Source organism: Bombina bombina, chromosome 3 (genome assembly GCF_027579735.1).
Source record: "Bombina bombina isolate aBomBom1 chromosome 3, aBomBom1.pri, whole genome shotgun sequence".
In the NCBI taxonomy this organism is placed as follows: domain Eukaryota; kingdom Metazoa; phylum Chordata; class Amphibia; order Anura; family Bombinatoridae; genus Bombina; species Bombina bombina.
Window position 1 is genome coordinate 4,171,040 of NC_069501.1, and position 12,719 is coordinate 4,183,758.

The following is a 12,719-nucleotide window of genomic DNA, read 5'->3' on the forward strand; positions in this document are numbered from 1 at the left end:
ACACACCCTAGGGCAGGTTACACACACACACACACCCTAGGGCAGGTTACACACACACACACCCTAGGGCAGGTTACACCTACACTCCCTCTCGGACAGGTTAAACACACACACACACCTTAGGGCAGGTTAAACACATTCACATGCTTCGAGCAAGTTAAAGAAACACACAAATAACATATACCAATCCATAAATCACACACCTCACTACTTATTACCACAGTCTATAAACACAACATGGAAGCATTTGGTTCTTACCTCAGTAAACTGTTTGTAGATAACTTTAGTTACAGGGTCTGATTGCTTCACTTTTCCAGCCAGAACCGATGATAACATGTTACCCAATGTTACCATTCCTAATACCAACCTGCAAAACACAGCAAAGTTCACTAGTGAGTTAAATCCTGAGTGACACCATGTGACGCTTCATCTTCTCACCAGCAGGGGATAGAGCAATCACATACAATCCCTAGTGAATAAACACCTGAGTGACAGCATGTGACGCTTCATCTTCTCACCAGCAGGGGACAGAGCAATCACATACAATCCCTAGTGAGTAAACACCTGAGTGACACCATGTGACACTTTATCTTCTCACCAGCAGGGGACAGAGCAATCACACACAATCCCTAGTGAGTAAACACCTGAGTGACACCATGTGACACTTTATCTTCTCACCAGCAGGGGACAGAGCAATCACACACAATCCCTAGTGAGTAAACACCTGAGTGACACCATGTGACGCTTCATCTTCTCACCAGCAGGGGACAGAGCAATCACACACAATCCCTAGTGAGTAAACACCTGAGTGACACCATGTGACGCTTCATCTTCTCACCAGCAGGGGACAGAGCAATCACACACAATCCCTAGTGAGTAAACACCTGAGTGACAGCATGTGACACTTTATCTTCTCACCAGCAGGGGACAGAGCAATCACACACAATCCCTAGTGAGTAAACACCTGAGTGACAGCATGTGACACTTTATCTTCTCACCAGCAGGGGACAGAGCAATCACACACAATCCCTAGTGAGTAAACACCTGAGTGACACCATGTGACGCTTCATCTTCTCACCAGCAGGGGACAGAGCAATCACACACAATCCCTAGTGAGTAAACACCTGAGTGACGCTTCATCTTCTCACCAGCAGGGGACAGAGCAATCACACACAATCCCTAGTGAGTAAACACCTGAGTGACACCATGTGACACTTCATCTTCTCACCAGCAGGGGACAGAGCAATCACACACAATCCCTAGTGAGTAAACACCTGAGTGACACCATGTGACGCTTCATCTTCTCACCAGCAGGGGACAGAGCAATCACACACAATCCCTAGTGAGTAAACACCTGAGTGACACCATGTGACGCTTCATCTTCTCACCAGCAGGGGACAGAGCAATCACACACAATCCCTAGTGAGTAAACACCTGAGTGACACCATGTGACACTTCATCTTCTCACCAGCAGGGGACAGAGCAATCACACACAATCCCTAGTGACTAAACACCTGAGTGACACCATGTGACGCTTCATCTTCTCACCAGCAGGGGACAGAGCAATCACACACAATCCCTAGTGAATAAACACCTGAGTGACACCATGTGACACTTTATATTCTCACCAGCAGGGGACAGAGCAATCACACACAATCCCTAGTGAGTAAACACCTGAGTGACACCATGTGACGCTTCATCTTCTCACCAGCAGGGGACAGAGCAATCACACACAATCCCTAGTGAGTAAACACCTGAGTGACACCATGTGACACTTTATCTTCTCACCAGCAGGGGACAGAGCAATCACACACAATCCCTAGTGAGTAAACACCTGAGTGACACCATGTGACGCTTCATCTTCTCACCAGCAGGGGACAGAGCAATCACACACAATCCCTAGTGAGTAAACACCTGAGTGACAGCATGTGACGCTTCATCTTCTCACCAGCAGGGGGCAGAGCAATCACACACAATTCCTAGTGAGTAAACACCTGAGTGACACCATGTGACGCTTCATCTTCTCACCAGCAGGGGACAGAGCAATCACACACAATCCCTAGTGAGTAAACACCTGAGTGACACCATGTGACGCTTCATCTTCTCACCAGCAGGGAACAGAGCAATCACACACAATCCCTAGTGAGTAAACACCTGAGTGACAGCATGTGACGCTTCATCTTCTCACCAGCAGGGGACAGAGCAATCACTCACAATCCCTAGTGAGTAAACACCTGAGTGACACCATGTGACGCTTCATTTTCTCACCAGCAGGGAACAGAGCAATCACACACAATCCCTAGTGAGTAAACACCTGAGTGACACCATGTGACGTTTCATCTTCTCACCAGCAGGGGACAGAGCAATCACACACAATCCCTAGTGAGTAAACACCTGAGTGACACCATGTGACGCTTCATCTTCTCACCAGCAGGGGACAGAGCAATCACACACAATCCCTAGTGAGTAAACACCTGAGTGACAGCAAGTGACGCTTCATCTTCTCACCAGCAGGGAACAGAGCAATCACACACAATCCCTAATGATTAAACACCTGAGTGACACCATGTGACGCTTCATCTTCTCACCAGCAGGGGACAGAGCAATCACACACAATCCCTAGTGAGTAAACACCTGAGTGACAGCAAGTGACGCTTCATCTTCTCACCAGCAGGGAACAGAGCAATCACTCACAATCCCTAGTGAGTAAACACCTGAGTGACACCATGTGACGCTTCATCTTCTCACCAGCAGGGGACAGAGCAATCACACACAATCCCTAGTGAATAAACACCTGAGTGACAGCATGTGACGCTTCATCTTCTCACCAGCAGGGGACAGAGCAATCACACACAATCCCTAGTGAGTAAACACCTGAGTGACACCATGTGATGCTTCATCTTCTCACCAGCAGGGGACAGAGCAATCACACACAATCCCTAGTGAGTAAACACCTGAGTGACACCATGTAACGCTTCATCTTCTCACCAGCAGGGGACAGAGCAATCACACACAATCCCTAGTGAGTAAACACCTGAGTGACACCATGTGACGCTTCATCTTCTCACCAGCAGGGGACAGAGCAATCACACACAATCCCTAGTGAGTAAACACCTGAGTGACACCATGTGACGCTTTATCTTCTCACCAGCAGGGGACAGAGCAATCACACACAATCCCTAGTGAGTAAACACCTGAGTGACACCATGTGCCGCTTCATCTTCTCACCAGCAGGGGACAGAGCAATCACACACAATCCCTAGTGAGTAAACACCTGAGTGACACCATGTAACGCTTCATCTTCTCACCAGCAGGGGACAGAGCAATCACACACAATCCCTAGTGAGTAAACACCTGAGTGACACCATGTGACGCTTCATCTTCTCACCAGCAGGGGACAGAGCAATCACACACAATCCCTAGTGAGTAAACACCTGAGTGACACCATGTGACGCTTCATCTTCTCACCAGCAGGGGACAGAGCAATCACACACAATCCCTAGTGAGTAAACACCTGAGTGACACCATGTGACGCTTTATTTTCTCACCAACAGGGGACAGATCAATCACACACAATCCCTAATGATTAAACACTTGAGTGACACCATGTGACGCTTCATCTTCTCACCAGCAGGGGACAGAGCAATCACACACAATCCCTAGTGAGTAAACACCTGAGTGACACCATGTGACGCTTCATCTTCTCACCAGCAGGGGACAGAGCAATCACACACAATCCCTAATGATTAAACACCTGAGTGACACCATGTGACGCTTCATCTTCTCACCAGCAGGGGACAGAGCAATCACACACAATCCCTAATGATTAAACACCTGAGTGACACCATGTGACGCTTCATCTTCTCACCAGCAGGGGACAGAGCAATCACACACAATCCCTAGTGAATAAACACCTGAGTGACAGCATGTGACGCTTCATCTTCTCACCAGCAGGGGACAGAGCAATCACACACAATCCCTAGTGAGTAAACACCTGAGTGACACCATGTGACGCTTCATCTTCTCACCAGCAGGGGACAGAGCAATCACACACAATCCCTAGTGAGTAAACACCTGAGTGACACCATGTGACGCTTCATCTTCTCACCAGCAGGGGACAGAGCAATCACACACAATCCCTAGTGAGTAAACACCTGAGTGACACCATGTGACGCTTCATCTTCTCACCAGCAGGGGACAGAGCAATCACACACAATCCCTAGTGAGTAAACACCTGAGTGACACCATGTGACACTTCATCTTCTCACCAGCAGGGGACAGAGCAATCACACACAATCCCTAGTGAGTAAACACCTGAGTGACACCATGTGACGCTTCATCTTCTCACCAGCAGGGGACAGAGCAATCACACACAATCCCTAGTGAGTAAGCACCTGAGTGACACCATGTGACGCTTCATCTTCTCACCAGCAGGGGATAGAGCAATCACACACAATCCCTAGTGAGTAAACACCTGAGTGACACCATGTGACGCTTCATCTTCTCACCAGCAGGGGACAGAGCAATCACATACAATCCCTAGTGAGTAAACACCTGAGTGACAGCATGTGACGCTTCATCTTCTCACCAGCAGGGGACAGAGCAATCACACACAATCCCTAGTGAGTAAACACCTGAGTGACACCATGTGACGCTTCATCTTCTCACCAGCAGGGGACAGAGCAATCACACACAATCCCTAGTGAGTAAACACCTGAGTGACACCATGTGACGCTTCATCTTCTCACCAGTAGGGGACAGAGCAATCACACACAATCCCTAGTGAGTAAACACCTGAGTGACACCATGTGACGCTTCATCTTCTCACCAGCAGGGGACAGAGCAATCACACACAATCCCTAGTGAGTAAACACCTGAGTGACACCATGTGACGCTTCATCTTCTCACCAGCAGGGGACAGAGCAATCACACACAATCCCTAGTGAGTAAACACCTGAGTGACACCATGTGACGCTTCATCTTCTCACCAGCAGGGGACAGAGCAATCACACACAATCCCTAGTGAGTAAACACCTGAGTGACACCATGTGACCTTTCATCTTCTCACCAGCAGGGGACAGAGCAATCACACACAATCCCTAGTGAGTAAACACCTGAGTGACACCATGTGACGCTTCATCTTCTCACCAGCAGGGGACAGAGCAATCACACACAATCCCTAGTGAGTAAACACCTGAGTGACACCATGTGACGCTTCATCTTCCCACCAGCAGAGAACAGAGCAATCACACACAATCCCTAGTGAGTAAACACCTGAGTGACACCATGTGACGCTTCATCTTCTCACAAGCAGGGGACAGAGCAATCACACACAATCCCTAGTGAGTAAACACCTGAGTGACACCATGTGACACTTCATCTTCTCACCAGCAGGGGACAGAGCAATCACACACAATCCCTAGTGAGTAAACACCTGAGTGACACCATGTGACGCTTCATCTTCTCACCAGCAGGGCACAGAGCAATCACACACAATCCCTAGTGAGTAAACACCTGAGTGACACCATGTGACGCTTCATCTTCTCACCAGCAGGGAACAGAGCAATCACATACAATCCCTAGTGAGTAAACACCTGAGTGACACCATGTGACGCTTCATCTTCTCACCAGCAGGGGACAGAGCAATCACACACAATCCCTAGTGAGTAAACACCTGAGTGACACCATGTGACGCTTCATCTTCTCACCAGCAGGGGACAGAGCAATCACACACAATCGCTAATGATTAAACACCTGAGTGACACCATGTGACGCTTCATCTTCTCACCAGCAGGGGACAGAGCAATCACACACAATCGCTAATGATTAAACACCTGAGTGACACCATGTGACGCTTCATCTTCTCACCAGCAGGGGACAGAGCAATCACACACAATCCCTAGTGAGTAAACACCTGAGTGACACCATGTGACGCTTCATCTTCTCACCAGCAGGGGACAGAGCAATCACACACAATCCCTAGTGAGTAAACACCTGAGTGACACCATGTGACGCTTCATCTTCTCACCAGCAGGGACAGAGCAATCACACACAATCCCTAGTGAGTAAACACCTGAGTGACACCATGTGACGCTTCATCTTCTCACCAGCAGGGGACAGAGCAATCACACACAATCCCTAGTGAGTAAACACCTGAGTGACACCATGTGACGCTTCATCTTCTCACCAGCAGGGGACAGAGCAATCACACACAATCCCTAGTGAGTAAACACCTGAGTGACAGCATGTGACGCTTCATCTTCTCACCAGCAGGGGACAGAGCAATCACACACAATCCCTAGTGAGTAAACACCTGAGTGACACCATGTGACGCTTCATCTTCTCACCAGCAGGGGACAGAGCAATCACACACAATCCCTAGTGAGTAAACACCTGAGTGACACCATGTGACGCTTCATCTTCTCCACCAGCAGGGGACAGAGCAATCACACACAATCCCTAGTGAGTAAACACCTGAGTGACACCATGTGACGCTTCATCTTCTCACCAGCAGGGGACAGAGCAATCACACACAATCCCTAGTGAGTAAACACCTGAGTGACACCATGTGACGCTTCATCTTCTCACCAGCAGGGGACAGAGCAATCACACACAATCCCTAGTGAGTAAACACCTGAGTGACACCATGTGAACGCTACATCTTCTCACCAGCAGGGGACAGAGCAATCACACACAATCCATAGTGAGTAAAACACCCTGAGTGACACCATGTGACGCTTCATCTTCTCACCAGCAGGGACAGAGCAATCACACACAATCCCTAGTGAGATAAACACCTGAGTGACAGCATGTGACGCTTCATCTTCTCACCAGCAGGGGACAGAGCAATCACACACAATCCCTAGTGAGTAAACACCTGAGTGACACCATGTGACGCTTCATCTTCTCACCAGCAGGGGACAGAGCAATCACACACAATCCCTAGTGAGTAAACACCTGAGTGACACCATGTGACGCTTCATCTTCTCACCAGCAGGGGACAGAGCAATCACACACAATCCCTAGTGAGTAAACACCTGAGTGACACCATGTGACGCTTCATCTTCTCACCAGCAGGGGACAGAGCAATCACACACAATCCCTAGTGAGTAAACACCTGAGTGACAGCATGTGACGCTTCATCTTCTCACCAGCAGGGGACAGAGCAATCACACACAATCCCTAGTGAGTAAACACCTGAGTGACACCATGTGACGCTTCATCTTCTCACCAGCAGGGGACAGAGCAATCACACACAATCCCTAGTGAGTAAACACCTGAGTGACACCATGTGACGCTTCATCTTCTCACCAGCAGGGGACAGAGCAATCACACACAATCCCTAGTGAGTAAACACCTGAGTGACACCATGTGACGCTTCATCTTCTCACCAGCAGGGGACAGAGCAATCACACACAATCCCTAGTGAGTAAACACCTGAGTGACACCATGTGACGCTTCATCTTCTCACCAGCAGGGGACAGAGCAATCACACACAATCCCTAGTGAGTAAACACCTGAGTGACAGCATGTGACGCTTCATCTTCTCACCAGCAGGGGACAGAGCAATCACACACAATCCCTAGTGAGTAAACACCTGAGTGACACCATGTGACGCTTCATCTTCTCACCAGCAGGGGACAGAGCAATCACACACAATCCCTAGTGAATAAACACCTGAGTGACACCATGTGACGCTTCATCTTCTCACCAGCAGGGGACAGAGCAATCACACACAATCCCTAGTGAGTAAACACCTGAGTGACACCATGTGACGCTTCATCTTCTCACCAGCAGGGGACAGAGCAATCACACACAATCCCTAGTGAGTAAACACCTGAGTGACACCATGTGACGCTTCATCTTCTCACCTAGCAGGGGACAGAGCAATCACACACAATCCCTAGTGAGTAAACCACCTGAGTGACACCATGTGACGCTTCATCTTCTCACCAGCAGGGGACAGAGCAATCACACACAATCCCTAGTGAGTAAACACCTGAGTGACACCATGTGACGCTTCATCTTCTCACCAGCAGGGACAGAGCAATCACACACAATCCCTAGTGAGTAAACCCCTGAGTGACACCAGTGGACGCTTCATCTTCTCACCAGCAGGGAACAGAGCAATCACACACAATCCCTAGTGAGTAAACACCTGATGGACACCATGTGACTGCTTCATCTTCTCACCAGCAGGGACAGAGCAATCACAAACAATCCCTAGTGAGTAAACACCTGAAGTGACACCATGTGACGCTCTCATCTTCTCACCAGCAGGGGACAGAGCAATCACACACAATCCCTAGTGATTAACACCTGAGTTGACACCATGTGACGCCTTCATCTTCTCACCAGCAGGGACAGAGCAATCACACACAATCCCTAGTGGAGTAAACACCGGAGTGACACCATGTGACGCTTCATCTTCTCACCAGCAGGGGACAGAGCAATCACACACAATCCCTAGTAGATAAACACCTGAGTGACACCATGTGACGCTTCATCTTCTCACAGCAGGGGACAGAGCAATCACACACAATCCTAGTGAGGTAAACACCTGAGTGACACATGTGACGCTTCATCTTCTCACCAGCAGGGGACAGAGCAATCACACACAATCCCTAGTGATAACACCTGAGTGACCAGCCATGTGACGCTTCATCTTCTCACCAGCAGGGGACAGAGCAATCACACACAATCCCTAGTGAGTAAAACACTGAGTGACACCATTGTCGCTTCATCTTCTCACCAGCAGAGGGGACAGAGCAATCACACACAATCCCTAGTGATTAAACACCTGAGTGACACTCATGTGACGCTTCATCTTCTCACCAGCAGGGGACTGAGCAATCACACACAATCCCTAGTGAGTTAAACACCTGAGTGACACATGTGACGGCTTCATCTTCTCACCAGCAGGGGACAGAGCAATCACACACAATCCCTAGTGAGTAAACACCTGTAGTGACACCATGTGACGCTTCATCTTCTCACCAGCAGGGGACAGAGCAATCACACACTATCCCCTAGTGAGTAAACACCTGAGTGACACCATGTGACGCTTCATCTTCTCACCAGCAGGGGACAGAGCAATCACACACAATCCCTAGTGAGTAAACACCTGAGTGACACCATGTGACGCTTCATCTTCTCACCAGCAGGGGACAGAGCAATCACACACAATCCCTAGTGATAAACACCTGAGTGACACCATGTGACCGCTTCATCTTCTCACCAGCAGGGGACAGAGCAATCACACACAATCCCTAGTTAGTAAACACCTGAGTGACACCATGTGACGCTTCATCTTCTCACCAGCAGGGGACAGAGCAATCACACACAATCCCTAGTTGAGTAAATCACCTGAGTGACACCATGTGACGCTTCATCTTCTCACCAGCAGGGACAGAGCAATCACACACAATCCCTAGTGAGTAAACACCTGAGTGACACCATGTGACGCTTCATCTTCTCACCAGCAGGGGACAGAGCAATCACACACAATCCCTAGTGAGTAAACACCTGAGTGACACATGTGACGCTTCATCTTCTCACCAGCAGGGGACAGAGCAATCACACACAATCCCTAGTGAGTAAACACCTGAGTGACACCATGTGACGCTTCATCTTCTCACCAGCAGGGGACAGAGCAATCACACACAATCCTAGTGAGTAAACACCTGAGTGACACCATGTGACGCTTCATCTTCTCACCAGCAGGGGACAGAGCAATCACACACAATCCCTAGTGAGTAAACACCTGAGTGACACCATGTGACGCTTCATCTTCTCACCAGCAGGGGACAGAGCAATCACACACAATCCCTAGTGAGTAAACACCTGAGTGACACCATGTGACGCTTCATCTTTCTCACCAGCAGGGGACAGAGCAATCACACACAATCCCTAGTGAGTAAACACCTGAGTGACACCATGTGACGCTTTCATCTTCTCACCAGCAGGGGACAGAGCAATCACACACAATCCCTAGTGAGTAAACACCTGAGTGACACCATGTGACCTTTCATCTTCTCACCAGCAGGGAACAGAGCAATCACACACAACCCCTAGTGAGTAAACACCTGAGTGACACCATGTGACGCTTCATCTTCTCACCAGCAGGGGACAGAGCAATCACACACAATCCCTAGTGAGTAAACACCTGAGTGACAGCCATTGTGACGCTTCATCTTCTCACCAGCAGGGGATCAGAGCAATCACACACAATCCCTAGTGAGTAAACACCTGAGTGACACCATGTGACGCTTCATCTTTCTCACCAGCAGGGGACAGAGCAATCACACACAATCCCTAGTGAATAAACACCTGAGTGACAGCATGTGACGCTTCATCTTCTCACCAGCAGGGGACAGAGCAATCACACACAATCCCTAGTGAGTAAACACCTGAGTGACACCATGTGACGCTTCATCTTCTCACCAGCAGGGGACAGAGCAATCACACACAATCCCTAGTGAGTAAACACCTGAGTGACACCATGTGACGCTTCATCTTCTCACCAGCAGGGGACAGAGCAATCACACACAATCCCTAGTGAGTAAACACCTGAGTGACACCATGTGACGCTTCATCTTCTCACCAGCAGGGGACAGAGCAATCACACACAATCCCTAGTGAGTAAACACCTGAGTGACACCATGTGACGCTTCATCTTCTCACCAGCAGGGACAGAGCAATCACACACAATCCCTAGTGAGTAAACACCTGAGTGACACCATGTGACGCTTCATCTTCTCACCAGCAGGGTACAGAGCAATCACACACAATCCCTAGTGAATAAACACCTGAGTGACACCATGTGACGCTTCATCTTCTCACCAGCAGGGGACAGAGCAATCACACACAATCCCTAGTGAGTAAACACCTGAGTGACACCATGTGACGCTTCATCTTCTCACCAGCAGGGGACAGAGCAATCACACACCAATCCCTAGTGAGTAAACACCTGAGTGACACCATGTGACGCTTCATCTTCTCACCAGCAGGGAACAGAGCAATCACACACAACCCCCTAGTGAGTAAACAAACCTGAGTGACACCATGTGACCGCTTCATCTTTCTCACCAGCAGGGGAACAGAGCAATCACACACAATCCCTAGTGAGTAAACACCTGAGTGACACCATGTGACGCTTCATCTTCTCACCAGCAGGGGACAGAGCAATCACACACAATCCCTAGTGAGTAAACACCTGAGTGACACCAATGTGACGCTTCATCTTCTCACCAGCAGGGGACAGAGCAATCACACACAATCCCTAGTGAGTAAACACCTGAGTGACAGCATGTGACGCTTCATCTTCTCACCAGCAGGGGACAGAGCAATCACACACAATCCCTAGTGAGTAAACACCTGAGTGACACCTGAGTGACACCATGTGACGCTTCATCTTCTCACCAGCAGGGGACAGAGCAATCACACACAATCCCTAGTGAGTAAACACCTGAGTGACACCATGTGACGCTTCATCTTCTCACCAGCAGGGGACAGAGCAATCACACACAATCCCTAGTGAGTAAACACCTGAGTGACACCATGTGACGCTTCATCTTCTCACCAGCAGGGGACAGAGCAATCACACACAATCCCTAGTGAGTAAACACCTGAGTGACACCATGTGACGCTTCATCTTCTCACCAGCAGGGGACAGAGCAATCACACACAATCCCTAGTGAGTAAACACCTGAGTGACACCATGTGACGCTTCATCTTCTCACCAGCAGGGGACAGAGCAATCACACACAATCCCTAGTGAGTAAACACCTGAGTGACACCATGTGACACTTCATCTTCTCACCAGCAGGGGACAGAGCAATCACACACAATCCCTAGTGAGTAAACACCTGAGTGACACCATGTGACGCTTCATCTTCTCACCAGCAGGGGACAGAGCAATCACACACAATCCCTAGTGAGTAAACACCTGAGTGACACCATGTGACGCTTCATCTTCTCACCAGCAGGGGACAGAGCAATCACACACAATCCCTAGTGAGTAAACACCTGAGTGACACCATGTGACGCTTCATCTTCTCACCAGCAGGGACAGAGCAATCACACACAATCCCTAGTGAAGTAAACACCTGAGTGACACCATGTGACGCTTCATCTTCTCACCAGCAGGGGACAGAGCAATCACACACAATCCCTAGTGAGTAAACACCTGAGTGACACCATGTGACGCTTCATCTTCTCACCAGCAGGGGACAGAGCAATCACACACAATCCCTAGTGATTAAACACCTGAGTGACACCATGTGACGCTTCATCTTCTCACCAGCAGGGGACAGAGCAATCACACACAATCCCTAGTGATTAAACACCTGAGTGACACCATGTGACGCTTCATCTTCTCACCAGCAGGGGACAGAGCAATCACACACAATCCCTAGTGAGTAAACACCTGAGTGACACCATGTGACGCTTCATCTTCTCACCAGCAGGGGACAGAGGGCAATCACACACCATCCCTAGTGAGTAAACACCATGAGTGACACCATGTGACGCTTCATCTTCTCACCAGCAGGGGACAGAGCAATCACACACAATCCCTTAGTGAGTAAACACCTGAGTGACAGCATGTGACGCTTCATCTTCTCACCAGCAGGGGACAGAGCAATCACACACAATCCCTAGTTAGTAAACACCTGAGTGACACCATGTGACGCTTCATCTTCTCACCAGCAGGGGACAGA

General features: G+C 49.1%; 1 protein-coding gene across 1 annotated transcript in view; it reads right to left on the reverse strand.

Moving 5' to 3' along the window:
• Nucleotides 1-192: 192 nt before the first annotated feature.
• CBS (cystathionine beta-synthase) overlaps nt 193-12,719 on the reverse strand; it is a gene marked incomplete in the record, with an annotated part of 186,425 nt that continues 173,898 nt past the window's right edge. The window contains 1 exon segment of the mRNA XM_053705702.1: nt 193-367. Coding sequence (XP_053561677.1) covers nt 208-367 — 160 coding nt within the window.